Here is a 17,043-nt window from a genome sequence, read left to right on the forward strand (position 1 = left end):
CTGTCAGTCATCAGCCCCTGGAGGGCACCAAACAGACCACAGAGCTGCAGAGTGGTCCCTGATGGACACCTGCATGACCGTCTGCTTCGTCAGTATTTCAGGCAATTTGTGAGCTGTTGGGGGGGGGGGGGGCAATGAATTAGACTGTTGATAGCGTCCCTACAAAGACTGCTATTAACAGCATGCTATTCTGTGCTTCTCTACTGCAGAAGACAGAGTGATATTCATGTTCCCACAGCATGTTGTAAAATGCATGAGATTTTGCTCATCCTTCTTGGAAATAAGAATAGAAAAATGAGAACAACCTGAACCAGAAGCTGTTAGAAGAGCATGCAGAAATCTGCAGCAATTTATACTTATTCTTACATTTTTGCCTCCCTAACTATGGATTAGAAGGACTGGCATTTTTGCATTGGGCTTTTTCTATAATGGCATTTTTGTATTGTCTGGCCAGAGCTTGCACAAGAGGAAAACAGGCTGCTGAATTTAGTCACTGATCTCTATTAGCCGTGGCCTAAGGCTATGCTGAGGTTCATATCCCATTTGTATTGTTGCAGCTCAAAAGAAGAATGTTCAGAGGATGACAAGTGTATTCTGAGTAGGTAGGTTGTTTCCTTTTCATATGAAACCCATTTTTTTTCCTGCTGCCATTGGTCAGAAATCAGGTTAATAGGAACAGAATGAAGCACAGTGCTGCAAGCACAGTACTGCAGTGTCCCTGTTAAGGTAGAACAATAGCATTACAATAGCTTTAAAAAAATCTTTGCTGGTTTAATTAAATAAAGCTGCATTGTGCTGGTTTGCACAGTGCAGTCTTTTCTTTTTTTTTTTTAAACATATACTGCAGTCAACGCTTCCCTAACGAGGTGGCACTATTGTTGAGTTAGAGCGATAGAATCATCATATTGCTTTAGGGGACAGCAGGATTTAAAAGGAGATGCCTCACAGCCCTATTTTACAGATTGGAAGCATCGGTTTAAGGGCATTGGCAGAATCGCTTGCTTGTTCTTAGCAGCAGCCACTGCTGTGTCAGTAGTGTGTGGAATGGAAGTCCTAGTTGGTAGTCTGTTATGGAAACGCTGTTTACTGTTATTGTAGTACCGTGGTGACAACATGCCATTGAAATGGAAAACGAGCTCTCCTGCTATCTGGAAATTCCCAGTTCCTGTGCTTAAAACATCCAGGTCATCGCCACTTTCTCCAGCATACATGTAAGTGAGAGAAATGAGGATAAATAAGGTGGGATTTCTTTCATGAGACTACCATTTGGCAAAATACCCTGTTATATATTTAATGACATTGGCACTCAGAATTTTACCTTATTTTTTCTTTCTATATATACAGTCTCAAATGTTACCTTCTTATTGTTTTCATGGTAGGTGTTGTCAAGTCTTCCCTTTGTTGAAATGCAGAGAAATTGTGCAGATTTAATCATATTTACAAATATTTTTAACTTTTCATTTGAAAAGTTCAAGTTATCATTGATTTGTAATACAGATCTCGGATCAATAAGTCTAAGCATCTAGGCAGGCTTTTATTTGTGGCATATATTCTAAAGATAAATAGCTCTCTGATTGTTAGACATTGAATATAGAATCACCTGCTATATTGTTGTGCACTTTTGTGTGTGTTTTAGTTTTGGGATGGTACATCTTGACTTAAGTCTTGCTTTTATCCTTTACAGTCATACTCTTTAAGAATTTAACATCTCACACTTTTAAAAAAATACTTGAAATAAAAGCATGAGGGTTAAAACATTTTTTTATTGTGTGTGATACTTACATGTAAAATGTGTATGCATTTGTTTATGCAGTTTGTTCACTCACAGTAGGTTCTAGATGTGCATGCATTTTAATAGATACATAAAATGTATATGCCTGAGTTTCTTGGCAACTCTTAGTAAAGCTTATACTTCAGCTTCTGATTATGGTTGTAAATTTTGTATTAGTGTATACAGGTGGCTTGTTTTGCTTTAGCAATCTGAAATAAAGCTTAATCTTGATTAAGTACGCAGTTTTTCCTCTTTAAGTGCTGTTATGGCATTTTTCTTTAAATCAGGAAGATTATTAAAAACAAACAGCTTAAGTACATTTGATATTGCACACAACATATGCTACGAAGAAAATTAATGGAATAAAAAGTTACTTTTAGTAGTATTCCTTAGTATAATAGCTACATTATTAATTATTGTGACTTGTGTAAAATAGGAGATGTCATTACTCAACCTTGTATTACCTAGGTTTTGCTTTATCTCTTATGAGGACAGAGTGTGACATGTAGATGTTTACGGGTTCCATAAATATTTTTCTGTTGAGGGGTCAGTAATTGGTCAGTAAGATTAAAGCAAGATAAGGCACCTCATATGCATAGTCCCTATTTTTGTTGTGAAAAAGCTAATGTTTAAGAAGCTAAAATTCTCAGATCCAATCTACAATATATATGCCCTTCATTTAAATGTAGTTTTCGTAAATGCAATTCAGATCATTTTCTTAGCTAAGCAAGTTCTTAGCTACCAGAAAGTATCAAGGTATTTCTACTAAATGGGAGATATGAACTTATGTAGTAAAATATAAGACAAGGTCAAATATAAAAACAGTAGTATGTCACAGAAGAGTTTGAGGCCTTTGAACCTATTTGGGGAAAAAAATGACTAGATATTGTCTGATAAACATTTTTGTGGATTTTAAAAATCACAAGATTTAATGAAGTCAAGATTTAAAAAAAGCTCCATTCCGTTCTTGTCTGTCTACAGACATCCCGAGAGATGTAATTTATTTTATGCATCTTCTCTAAATTGTTACCTTTGTTTTCTGTGTGCTCCAGCATCTTGTGGTGTTGACTTATATTGATGTATTCAATGTATGTGGAGCAGTTCAGTGATCACATATTAACTATCTTCTGTTAGGTACGTCTGCAGCATGTGAAATCCATGAACAGCTGCTTTAATTAAAAAAAAATTAGTGCTACAGTCGGTACTGATTAGTGTCTAAGCAGACATATTTCTTCAGTGATACACACAATCCTGGCATTAGCTGGAATATTATATCTTAAATATCATACTGAAATTATACATACATTATACATATTAAATGAGAAGAACTACAAAATGGATCCAGTTTTATTAGGCAAAATATATTAAATGCTAAAAATAGCCTTCTGAGCTAGTTTTAAGAGCAAAATAGATGATAGACACTCACTACTTCCATTGTTAAGTATGTAATATAGTATATGTTGGTTTTGATCTCCATACATGCATTTTTTTCTTCTACATGAAGTACTTGTGTGTATGTGTTTAATAAAACAAACCACAAATGACCTAAGAACTGACTATTTTTATTGTGTTGCTACAATTTCTTAATACTTTGGAGAATCTGGAATATTTGCACCAGTATCTAGTATTAGAAAACCAATGACAGGAATTAAGGTTAATTCTGACATCTAAATAGTGAATAATACTAGTTTGTACTAACTTCATACATATATTGGCTATACTAGTAAAAGTTTTTTTTTTTTTTTTAAATTTCTCTACTTGGTAAAATGCTATTCCTCATATTTCAGTTGTTCTAATCAGTTAACCTTGACTTTAAATATTGAATCCTGTTTGCTGTTCTAACCACTAGATAGTCATTCAGAAACAAGAGTAGGCGTCAGGATACCTAGGTTTTATTCTTGGCCCATCTACTTACTTGTGGTGTTATGAGAAAGACACACTGCCTCAGTTTCCACATATGTAAAATGGGTTTACTACACCTTACCCATCTTGTAGCTGAATATTGAGTCTAATGTGTGGGCATTCTGAGCTTCTTTGATGAAAGTTGCCACGTTAAGTGCAAAGTATCATTGTTAAATATTTCTTGCTTCCCAGAATGGACCTGGAAGCTCTTCCGTAAACTGACTCAGTTTACAGAAGATGTTCTTACATAAAGTTTGCTACTAATTGAAAGGCTACAGAAGTATTGTGTAGAGATCAATTTAAAAGAGAGCCCTCTGCTGGAAGAGATCTGTGTATATTTGCAAAAAGAAAAGGAGTACTTGTGGCACCTTAGAGACTAACCAATTTATTTGAGCATAAGCTTTTGTGAGCTACGTTCTTGTTAAACCCTGGATTTGTGCTGGAAATGGCCTACCTTGATTATCATACACAATGTAAGGAGAGTGATCACTTTAGATAAGCTATTGCCAGCAGGAGAGTGGGGTGGGAGGAGGTATTTTTTCATGCTTTGTGTGTATATAAGATCTTCTAAACTTTCCACAGTATGCATCCGATGAAGTGAGCTGTAGCTCACGAAAGCTTATGCTCAAATAAATTGGTTAGTCTCTAAGGTGCCACAAGCACTCCTTTTCTTTTTGCGAATACAGACTAACACGGCTGCTACTCTGAAACATGTATACATTTGGTGTGTGAAACAGCTTATTTGTTTCACCTGAGCTGATATCATTGTAGACTGTAGAACTCTGGGCTTTTCAGGGAGACTGGTGTTCTAAACTGGCCCTCAGACTGTTTCAGAGGTGAGATTACACTTCCTTGGTAGTGGGAAGGCAAGAGAGCACCATTTTTTCAAACTTCCTACCTGCTGATTAGTGGTAACTGTGACCTTAAAGGAAGCTTCTTGCCCTACTAGTTAAAGCAAAATTGAGTGCAATGATTTACGTAAAAACTTCCAGATCGTACTGGAACAGGAAGAGGTAACTGTTTAAAACGGTAGAGAGCAGGGCAAAATTCCCTTGGGTGAAGAGATGAGTGAAACCTATGAACTTTGTTTGAATTGGTCCAAAATAATTTCAGCTTTTTACCTGGTCTGGTGAGAGATCATTTGGCATATCCTAGTTGTGGTTGGGTAAGATGAAAACTGTGGTGTTGGCCCATGAGAAATATTTTTTAAGTATCATGCAGCTTTTCTTCATAAATACACAAATTATAAATATATAGGGAATCTGTGTGTGCGCGTTTTCAAAAACTATCTTTCACTGCCATCCCTTTAATCTTCCTGTGTTAGCACCAAAGCTGATATTTTAGATTTTTTGTTCTAAAATTTGAGGGTTAGAGCTATTGAAACAAGTAAGTAATCTCACTGGCAAGAATGTACATTCATATTTCAATGATTAGTTGCTGACTGCTGTTGGCAGCACTCATCAGTTAATGTTAGTGTGGCAATGTGTGCAGTTTACCAGTAGGAGTATCCTAGAAAAAGGACAGGCAAAGTTAGACCATTATATGCCTTGCAAAAAGTGCATTTGTTGTAGATATGCATTGAGAAGCAGAATAAAAATATTTAAATGAAAGTGGATAAAGGACATCTAAAAATTAATACTTCAGTATGGAAACACCATCCTGGAGGAAGGGTAGGAACAATTCATTTCCAGTTTGGTCATACAAAACACTGCTTTTGGGGTAGTAAGAGGAGATGTACTGTGTCAGTGTTTGCTAACTAAATGGTTTGGTTTGCTGAATGTTTCTTGGGTTCTGCATCATTTATCTGAAGTGGAGAAAAATTCTTCTCTCAGGTCTGTACAGTAGAAACTTGACTTTTATATTCTGCTCTCCCAACATGTGCAGGTCTCCTATTTACATTTATGGATATCTACGCATGTACAATATAAGAGCAAAGTCCTACAATGCCTATCTGAAAGAATGTATTTTTGCATTAAATAAACACTTTCAGCAGATTTTTTTTTTTTTTAAAATGAGAACACCTATATCTTGATTTCTTACTGGAAGAATTTCTCTGAAAATGAACACACTGCTAACTGAATAAATAAGTCTTCAGTATGGCTTTTTGAAAAAATTCCTAAGATGCAAAATACCCAATTTCTAAATGTTGTGCCGTCTAATTTTTTATGTTGTACAATTATTTGGCTTTATAATTAAAGGAATAAATTTTTAATATGACATTGATAGCAGAGTGGCTAATGTTAAGAGAAATAAGCTACTTTAAGTGATTCTACAAATACTTTGTCATCAAATGGTGTATAAAATAGTAGTTATTGTGAGTCACCCTTTTTGTTTGATGGGGTCAAAAATTGCTGTGTAGTAATGAAAATAATTTACCATGTAGAAAAGTAGAACCAGTGCTAATACCCAAGAGCACTTCAGTGTTAGTTTTCAGCTGGTGATGTGGCATATGTTTTTCTGTTTTCTCCTATTAGGTCTCCTATTGCCCTTTTGTGGACACTGAGGTTAACTGATACTACAAAATATGTGTATATCTTTAGAAGTTATGAGTGGAAATACACTTGTCCTGCTTGCCATTTTGCATGGGTCTGGCATTTCCTTGAAATCAATAAACACAGTTAATATTCTGTTATGTGGAGTGACTATTTCTTTGCCTCAGCCTTGGAGATCCCACCCAAACAGGTCTGCAGTATTGTCTGTGAAGGAAACGGCACATGCTGTGTTGGACATTCCCTCTTTTGTTGCTACTGCTGAGTCCATGGAAGCTGTTTTTGTGCTGGTTTTGGTCACAGTGTAGAGTGGTCAGATGCTGAAGAACACAAGAGGGAGTGCATGCAGTGTTATGCAGGGACCATCTTGCTCCTCAGTGGCCTCCATCCTCACAAACATCTCTGTTTGAAGCTACAGAAAATCAGATCCTCTTAGTATCCCCCTCCTTTCTCATTTTCTCCATTTCAGCCTAAATCACATGTTGTGCATGACTTCTTGACTACAGATTTTTATGCTAGGGCTTTGTTGGTGAGGCCCCACTGGGGATCTAAGCAGACTCAACTTTTCCCCCAGTATGTTAAAGAAACAAACAACCCCTCCCACAATTCTGAATGGCTAGACTCTTATTATTTTTAATAGGTTAGTCCCTGAAACTTGTTCCTCTGTTTCTAGGGTAATCTGCCCTGAGCCTGACCCTGCTGGCAACAAGGCACCAAACCTGAATCATTCAAATTACTGTCTGAGCATATCATTATTCCTAAACTATCTCTGATTGGTGGGTAGCCTTGAGTATCCCACTGGTAGCCTAGAGATGGTTCCCCAGCTTCCCAAGGCAGCTTGCTTCATTGCTCAACAGTTTCTATTTTGAATCTACTTAAAATATGGCCAAAATGTTGTTAAAATGAGGATAACAATTTTTTTAAAACTACATACGTGTCTTCCCCCAGTGATTCTTCTGTCTTCTAGGGCCAGGTAAATCACTCTTCTCTGAAGAGCTGGCTGTCTCCATTCCTATGTGCCAGCTGTCTTCTCTGTGTGTAGACATTCTCTCTAGCTCCCTCGTCACCTTCTTCCACCATCCGACCTGGCTTGCCGCTGTCAGTTGCTCTCCTACTACCATTTGTGGCAGCAGAGGGGTGTCTGTGTTCAGCTCTGTATAGAGATGCTTGCTGCAAGATGGCTGGGGCAGAGAGGAAGAATGATCTCAAGTTTAATCAATGTTCTTCTTTCTGTACCTGAAACCAGGTTAAGAGAACAGAGTAGTGATCAGTCTACACTATCAGCATTCGATGCTATAATTATTTCTAGGATTTAGGACAGGTAGCGTTTCCTCGCTGGGACAATGGGTTTCATTCTTTCAGTGAGAGAGGGCAGCAAATGCCCAATTAAGCAGATTTTTTTAGTCTCTTCAGTATGTCATTTTATATAGATCCATATAAAGTTAGTTTCATAACATTTAGAGTAAAATGCCACCACTGTAACTTAAACCTACTTCTGCTTGTTTTGTCCTCTTTGGGTGAAATAATTGATACAATTCTTCTTTATAGAGACAGCTTTGTCATAAATTTAAAATGATCTTTTTTACTATACTGAATATAGCTATTTTTCTTGAGATTTTCTTGTATAATATAGGCATCAGTTTTTTTTTTTACCTTTATTGCTTTCCCATGGAAGTGCCAAGAAGAGTGGAATAATTACCTGGTATGTTTTACACAGCGTATGACTATTACTGTAGTTCAATACAGTGTTACCATTGGTATTCCATATTTGGCTTATTCAGTTTAGCATCCACTGTATAAACTAGAGAGCCTTCTCTGTGGTACTAATGCTTAACTACTATTTCTTCTTTGTATATCTCTTCACTTCCTTTCTTTGTACGCCATTTTAAAAAAATCTAATTCTGTTTTGTTAAATTATAAAGATTACACTGCACTTATTTTTCCACAATTAGTTGTGGGTTTTCTTAGCATACGAACAATTCAATTATTTGAGTCACTTATGAAAACTTCAGTAAAATTGGATGTCTTCCCTTTTCCTCCCATAAGTATCCTGGGGGTCAGAAAAGAGAAGAGGAACCATGAAAGTGAGCATGCAGCTGAGTTTTTCATGGTGTGAAAAGCAAAGTCTGCATGCACCTACAGTTGGGGCATTTAAAGTTCATTCCAGTTCTACAGTTATTACCCACTTAAAGGGTTCTGTGACATATTTGCTATCTCTAGTGTCTCTATCTCTGTATTAACCGGACAAAACTCAGTGAATTCATAGTTTTATGGAAGTGGTAGCAGTGTTTGGAACAATTCTCTGGTTCTCATTATCTCTATAAACAAGAAGGAATTATTTTAGTCTAATTGCTGTACCAGTGGTGGATAGCCGGCAGAGGCGAAGTTGGGCCACTTGGGAAGAAAGACTTCTTCCCTGCTTTCTATGGTAGGTTTTGAGAGGTAACCAGAGTTGGCAGCCCGACTGCCAGTGCTGCCTTCATTTCCTTCATCACTCTGTGGGTTGTGGTTGGCCACCCTTCTATGGCAGTTTAGGGATTTTGGAACTCCAGCCCTCTGTTATCTTTCATGTCAGCCTTTTCTGTAGCCTTAAGAGAGAGAGAGACACCCTTTCCCCACAGTAGAATTAGCAGAAAGTGGTACTCCGCTTTTATGCTGCCTGATTACCTCTTTGCTTTTGCTCTGACATCAAAGAGCAATACCCCTTGCCTCTGTTAGGAGGTAGAGTCTGGGAATAGAAAAATTGGTCTCAGTTTAAATTACTTAATTTAACTCACAACTGGATTTTATTTTTGTCCTTTTCCATTTGTGTGGGTTTTTATGTGAACTACACTCAAGGATGCAGTAGTAGCACGCCCAGACAAGTACAGCATTTCTACATTGCTCTTTTGTGACCCTAACACATTCCACAAGCAATTTCTAGTTTAAAAATAAAAATGGGGATCTTCAAAAGTGGTTAAGCACCCAAATCCTATTAAAAAATCAATGGGATTTCTGCACCTAACGCTTCGATAGCTTTGAAAACTCCAGCCAAAGAAGTTAAGCTATAGAGTTCATCTTTTTGTGACTTTGGGATAACTAAAAACTATTCAGAATGCTGCTGATCACTGAGACCCAGCTTAAGAGAACAGCAAGGCTATAATGAGGGAGGAGGTAGAAATTGGACTTCAGTAACTTGGTGAATAAAGGGTCCAGATTATTCCTCCACAAAACTTGCAACTTCTGTTGAAGTCAATGGAGCTTGTGTGTGCAGCTGTCAGGATTATTAAGCCCTTATATTTGATAATAGAAAGTTAATGTTTCCTTTTAATTTTTCAGCCAGAACTGTGTGTCTGACACGTACAAATGAATAGCTTGTGATTGGACACCTCATCAGAAAAGCATTCCAAGTAGAAATGTATGGTTTAGTTATTTAAAGTGTCAGAGGTCACCTCACTGATCTTTCCTAGTGTGATGCTTTCATGCATCTTGACTCTGGATATTTCATAGCAAAAGAGGACACAGAGCAGAGTACCCTATTATATTGTGAGTCAGCACCTGTGTGCTCTAAGAGAGAAGATGAAAGTTTCAAGTGCTTGTTTGCTAAATATTGCGGTTTAAAGTTGAGTTAGACTTGCTGTCAGTGCTCTTCCATGCAATAAAATTAGTCCCCCCCCCCCCCCCATCTCAGATGAAATCACTCATACATTTGTAGCAGCAAAACTTTTGTTCCTTGTACTAGTGGATAAGAAATTTTCATTATAAATAGGCATTGGCAAATCACACAGCTGACTACTTTACCCTGTAGTTTAAATGCTACAGGAGTTGTTGTTACAAAACTGTAGCTGAGTAATATTAATTAAAGGACAAGACTTCACTATTTAGGAGGAGGACAAGAAGAACAATAACTAATACATTTAATCTAGTAATTTTTTGCCCAATTAAAGTGCTTCTTTAAATTACACAGATTTACAATGCAGAAGTGTGTATTTAAAAAAAAAAGTGAAGAACCATGCATTATGTAACTAGATTCACCTGTGTTGCTTATTATAATGTTAAATTCCCTAACATCAGAATGATAAAATATTCACTTTACAGTGCTGCCCTATCACTGTTCAGCTTACTCAGCTCTTACATGGCCATTTAATTTATTAGACAATTCCTAAATTCGCTAGTCAAGAAATTAGAACATCTATTCTTAATGGGAAGACATTAAGCGTACTTAATATTTAAAAATAATTTTTGGCAGGCTAAGGACAAGCATTACTGTATTTTCTAATAATACATGAGAAGTTTCATTATATTTAAATCAGCCTCTTCGTTAAGTTAATAGTTTAATTAGCTAAACGTATGCTTGGCCACACACATATATACCAGAGTTTTGGTTAGATCATAGAATAGTAAAGATCTGTCGTGAGATAGGATAATCTTAATATGAAATGGAAATTTAGCTCCTTGCTTGCTGATAAATACCATGGTGCTGGCACATGACAAAGAGTAATTTCAGAAGATGCCACTTACCAGTGACCGGAACACTTGCAGTCATGGTTCATTGGAGAATAATTTGACAAAGAAAATAAGGTTATAATCCTTTAAAAAACAAGCTGCTGAGCTACACAAAGTTATCAATATACTATCTGGACTATGTTGCTTTGGTAGATTTTTAATGTATTCTGTCATGTCATATTTTTAAAAATAACCCATGAAAATATGTACTCTAGTGTGAAGAAAATTATGCTAGAGAAAATTTAGGCCAATTCGGTATTTTGTGTCAAAAGAAGCATACATTATAAAACATTTTAAAACAACTTGGATTTATTTACCTAAATTCATAGATTCACAAAATTATTCATTCTTGTAGCTATCTTGCTGAATTGGGTTTAGAATAAATCCAATTTCATAATGAGAGCAATGCAAAACAAAATAATTGTTTTATTGTTATTTTGACAATAAGTGATAAATATTATAGCCAACAAGACAAAACTCTCAGTACTTCCTACTAAATTTTTAATGGTATACTGTGCGTTGCATGTGCTCACTCAACAGGCCAAGATCTTAAGGGAAGGCAGAGTTTCAGTTCCAAATATTCTACATACTGTTTTTAAAAACTGTTAAAGGAACATTAAAGTTGCAAAGTCAAACACTCAGGTTAAGAAATTCCAGAATTAAGTTTGCTCATGTAACCTTAATTTTTCCCCCTTGTGCATATGCATTATGGTACAGTATTTAATTACATCATCACATACAGTCTTCTCCACCAGAGCCCTACCTCATTCAGGGCATAGGATGGACGATACACTAGGAATAATGAATCAGGATTGGGTAACAAATGAGGCAGTTATCTCTAATACCCCTGATAATCAGACAGTCTCCAGTCTTCCTGCTTTCAGTTCTGGTGTCCAGCGCCATAGTGGCCATAGGGTCTGCAATTCCAGGAAAGCCTTGCTCAGCCTTGGGATGATCCAGGCTTGGTTGCTCTCCAAAGGTGGTGCATGCACAGTCTGATTGGCAGGTAAGTAGGGCCCTACCGAATTCACAGTCCATTTTGGTCAATTTCATGGTCATAGGATATTAAAAATCGTAAATTTCATTATTTCATCTGTTTAAATATGAAGTTTTACAGTGTTGTAACTGTGGGGGTCCTGACCTAAAAAGGAGTTGTGGGAGGGTCGCAAGGTAATTGTAGGGGGGGTTGCGGTACTGCTATCCTTACTTCTGCGTTGCTGCGGGCGCCGGCACTGCCTTCAGAGGTAGGCAGTTGGCGAGCGGCAGCTGCTGGCCGGGATCCCAGCTCTGAAGGCAGAGCCGCTGCCAGCAGCAGCGCAGAAGCGCGGGTGGCCCGGTGTGGTGTTGCCACCCTCACTTCTGCGCTGCTTCCTGCAGAGCTGGGCCCTCGGTCAGCAGCCGCCGCTCTCCGGCCGTCCCGCTCTAAAGGCAGCCATGCAGAAATAAGAGTGCAAATACCACAACCTTCCTAAAATAACCTTATGACCCCCCTGAAACTCTTTTTGGGTCAGGACATACAATTTGGGAAATGCTGGTCTCACCCGTGAAAACTGTATGATGTAGTATAGGGTAAAAGCGCACAAAAGACCGGATTTCACGGCGGGAGACCAGATTTCACGGTCTGTGACATGTTTTTCATGGCCATTAATTTGGTAGGACCCTACACATAAAAGAGCTGTGTGGAATGGACTTTGAAATCTTTGGAGCTTTTAGCTTTCAAATTCTAACAAGTCTCTGAGCATGTGCAAACAGATCTTCAGAGGCTTTATAATTTGAACAAATTTGGGCATATTTTCACAGGGATGGCAGGACACAGCCCTAACACTAATCAGCTGTTAAACAACATGCTGTACTCCAGGGGGGGGAACACATACATACATCATTGACCATGCACACTTCCATATAATATATATACACACACACACACAGAGTTAGGAATACAGTAGCAAAGAATATCTTTGCTATTTAGGGTGTAGGGTCTGTTGATGATTTTAAGGAAACTGGAGATAGGAAGCTAATTTGCATTTTGATTCTTAAATCTGACGCTCTGATCAGTCAATACACAGGATTAACTAGTTTAGCAGGATGTGCAACAGGCAATACATAGCTGAGTTGTTTTTTTTCAGACCAGATATTTGGTTGTCATGGATGCCAGACAATGAGATATTTTTAGTCTGATATATTCTGTGTTACCAAAGGAAGGTATGTTGAAACTTCCTGAAGCAATTTAATAAGAATTGTTAGCATTTAGTAAGCATTTCATGAACAATCTGTGTTTGCCTTTGTGTACTCCATGCCTGTAACTAAAACTTCTGCTGTATTTAGCCCTATCAGGTTTGTTCATGAAATGAGGTAAAAATACTGTTGATACACATATATTACCTTGGATATTGAAGTTAGCTGGTTTAGTGCAAGGTTATCCTATATTGTACAAAGTTATTGTACAAAACTTGCAAATCAAAACAATTTGCTTCCTGTTCCAGTCTTAAGTAACTGGTGTATGGAGAAAAGGGTAACATAGTTGTATCAGTTAGACTGTTGTATACTAGTAAAGACAGAGAAAATGCAAGCAGGAAAGAAACATGATGCAAGGATTGGATGATGAGAAATATGAGTAAAAGGCTATATAGTACAGAACAGAGAAAACTCAGGGAAGGGTGATGGGATACACGATGTATCTACAAATATTTTCTAGGAAACAATATAAACAAAGATTATGTTCAGTCTCAGATGATTGAGATAAGAGCAAGGCCCTGAATATTTTGGGGGGGGTGGGGGGAGCTTAAAATACACATTAGGAGAGTTCTCTACTAGTAAGAGCTGTTGGATAATGGAATTGATAAAGGGCAATAGCAAAGATACCTTCACTGCAAATATTCCAGAACAGGTTATGTACAGTGTTAGTGTAAATAATGTAGCTAGCAGTCATGTAAAGCAGTTGGGTCACCCCACTAACTGTTGAGTGTTAGGAAGAAACTTCCCCAGTGGGCTGGATATTTTATAGTTGTCCGCTAAATAGCTTCCTGCACCTTTCGCCGAAGCCATGGTACTAACCTCTGAGAGGGATTACTGAAATATGTAGACCACTGGTCTGATCTGGTATGGCAGTTCCTGTGTTCATTTCATGTTTAACTCAGCATTCATTTGACCATAAAGCTATTATAGAAAGCTGGGCTCAGTGTTTCCCCAGACTAACTATTTTTGATTTAAAGTAGGGTTAACATTCATGTTTATGTCAACTTGTTGTGAATTCTCATTGTCCATTATAGTCGTTGCTGTAGCTCTTCCTTTTTCAGCCTTTTAAAATTCTGATTAAAAATGCTTGTGCTGCACTTTTTACTTAATGCCTTATTGATCAGAACAATAGAACTAATTAGAAAATGAATTAACTTTCTTCTTTGCAAGTCTGCCTAATTGTGATATACTGTACTTATTATAAAGCACCAATCAATATATTTACATTCATTATTACCCAATTAATTATAGTGCTTGTCAAACCACATTAATAAATGTAAGTAAAATGACTTTGGTAACAGTGCCTATTCTACTTATTTTGTACTACTTTTGTATTCATTAGGAATTAGATATTTGGTTACCTTTTATTCAGTACTGAAAGTCCATTCACCTGCAAAAAAAACCCCAATTAACTAGTACACCCATCCTTTTTTAAAAATAAGTTGATAGATGTGCCTGGTCTGTTAAATATGTGTAATGAGAGATTTCACTCCATTTAATAAAATCACTAGAAATGAGATGTCATAAGTGTAAAGGCGTTCGCTCTGTAATATAACCACCTGTTAAATAGAGGGCACTGGCTGTGTTCTGTAATCTCTTTTTAAACAACAGTCAGCTGTTGTAATGATTTTGTTTCTGATCTGTACATGGCAAAGATTTGTAACCCTGTTAATACTTCGTAAAAAAACAACAAAAAAAAAATTAATCAGATAGAAGATTGAATTAGTCATGTGTTCCCAGAAATGAATAGTAAAGAATCACTTTTATGAAAGTTTGGTTTACAGGCCTAAAAGTGCAAGTTAAATTAAATTTTGAATAAATCTGAATTCTGTTTGCAGGCTTAGGTTTTTTTTAAATTAGTCACAAGTATTTCAGGCCTTATATCTGTTTATTTGCCATTATCTTGCATATTGATAGGGTAACTGAAAATATATAGGGAATACTGCATTTTCCCTTTGTCTTGCAGAGATGAGTTTTTAATGCTATGATAGCATACATGTAGTTTACACAATGTCAGTAACAAAATCAGAACTCTATCATTTTGGGAGGCTCTATCATTTTGTAGTGGCTATGTCAAAAGATTGGGAGTCAGGAGACCAGAACCATATTTCTAGCTCCTACCGCTGACTTGCTATGTGACCTTGGGCAAGTTGCTTAAACTCCTTCTGAACATCACTTTCATTGCCTGAATAATGGAGAGAAAACTTACCCTTTCTAAAGCATTTTGAGATCATGAAAGATGCTGAGTGCCCACTATCTTTTTTTTTTTTCCTTTCTTTTTCTTTTTCTTGTATTGATGGTGATCTTAAATAGAAGTTGAGAGTCCTACTTCTTAAACTTGACTGTCTGGGAGATAGGGCAATCTTGTTATTTTTAATGTGAACATACAAATTGTTAAATGGGTTACAGGTTTGGTACAATGAACTTGACTTGCTTGGCAAGCAGTAAAATCATATCTTATGGTTGCTTGCTTTTGTTTCCTTTAAACTAGATCTAATATTCAAGAGCTTACTCAGTTACTGCTAGTAGGTCACTAAATTTTATAGTGTAAATGCCAAGGGTACTGTAGCGCTTGCTTAACTATAGTGTAAAGGGTAATACCTATAAATCCATTCTGCACCATACATTTTTAAATGTGCAAATATAGCCAGTTGCAATTAAATGGTTCTAGTTTACAAACGTTGCCATGAGGTGTTATCTTCTAAATACATAAATAGTTCTAATTTTATTGTAAAATGAGAAAACTCTGTACAAACTTACTGTTATTTGTTACATCTTTGTCAGTGACCAGTAAGAACCCATACTTTCCCCCAACTATTCAGAGATCCATAAGCAGTAACACTCCAGACAAGAATCTTTGCCCCTCTTGGTTGAAGTTACTGGGACAAGATTTGCTTTTCTAATGTCCCAGTGGTACAGCTCCACGAGCAGTGATCGAAGTACTCCTAGAGACATCCACTGGCATTTTAACTACCCTCTTATCAAACCTGCTCAAAAGAGATCTGGGTGTCCTGGTGCTTAAAATGGTGATGCTCACCAGTAGTCTGACTACAATTGTACTTCCATTATTCTTTCTACCCGATCTAGTGTAGACAAGGCCTTCAGCTTCAGTTCAAATCTTTAAGGCTCATGCTAAGTATATATGAATAGTGTATGGAATTGTCATATATTATGGCTGAAACCTTAAAAGCCCACTGAAAATTTTGGCAAGTAAGTGGGTTTGCCTGTTTTCTAGTTGTTGCATTTTAACTATGTGGCAAGTTTTCCTTGGAGTTGAAGAAAGCCTTTTGAAAATTTCTGCTTCGTTGGTTATCTGAGCTGATACTTTTATTAAGTATTCTTTCAGACAAGTAACCTGTTGATGTAATTTTAAAAGGATCTTTGTAATTCTTTCTCTTTCAACAATACAATTCTTTCCTCCACATCAACACATTTGTTTCAAAAGAAGGACACATGACATGTAAACGTAAGGAGCAAATATCCCTCAAAATCACATGAGACAATATACTTGATATGAGTACATTCAGATTTTAAAAAAAGAGAGAGCCAGAGCAAACTGACCAAAAACATTCAGGTCATGCACTAGAAACTGCTTTATCTAACCTCTTGTTGAATGTTGTTTTGGCTGTTGTTTTCCAAAGACAAAAGTATGGAGAGTAACTTTCTGATTACAAAATACAGTGTAAAATATTGATTTGTATGTTAAAGAAGAGTTCCAGTGAGATTTAAAACAAACTATTTTAATTGTAAACAAACAGTACCATAGTGCATGCTAAAATATATTCACATTTATTACAGCTTATTCAAATTTGTGTATTAGGTTTTTACATGTGAATTTAAATCTCTGAAGCATACCCTTGTTCCTTTACTGTGTGTTACTGTTATGTCTGTGTACATAAAATCTTACTGTTTCAAACCCATGTGTATTGAGAATTTTTGTTGTTATAGCTGGCATTTAAAAAAAAAAAACATGGGTTTGAACATACAAAATATATTAACCCTATCAGAAAAATTCTTAAGTTTCAGAAACTGCTTTTACTAGACAACTTCAAATGTGTATATTGAGAAAAAATTATTTGTTAAAAGGCAATTCACATTTTAAACTGGGCTTCCTCAATAAAAGAGCAGCGTGAAAAGTTGGAGATCAACGTTGAATTATCT

The 17,043-nt window shown here is 36.7% G+C and overlaps 1 protein-coding gene across 8 annotated transcripts in view; it reads left to right on the forward strand.

Annotated features, from left to right (window-relative positions):
• The window catches only part of KLHL13 (kelch like family member 13), a 126,806-nt gene that overhangs the window by 63,595 nt on the left and 46,168 nt on the right, over positions 1-17,043 (forward strand). For 4 of the 8 annotated variants that reach the window (XM_077826453.1, XM_077826452.1, XM_077826455.1 and 1 more), the window contains 2 exons: positions 558-602; positions 1,099-1,211. The exons of 3 other annotated variants lie outside the window; for them this stretch is intronic. In XM_077826453.1, the coding sequence (XP_077682579.1) occupies positions 1,114-1,211 (98 nt within the window). In that variant the 5' untranslated portion in view covers positions 558-602; positions 1,099-1,113. Of the gene's footprint in view, positions 1-522; positions 603-1,098; positions 1,212-17,043 lie in introns of those variants that run through there. One more of the 8 variants, XM_077826459.1, reaches the window with a different exon arrangement.

Source organism: Eretmochelys imbricata, chromosome 9, assembly GCF_965152235.1.
Source record: "Eretmochelys imbricata isolate rEreImb1 chromosome 9, rEreImb1.hap1, whole genome shotgun sequence".
Taxonomy (NCBI): Eukaryota; Metazoa; Chordata; order Testudines; family Cheloniidae; genus Eretmochelys; species Eretmochelys imbricata.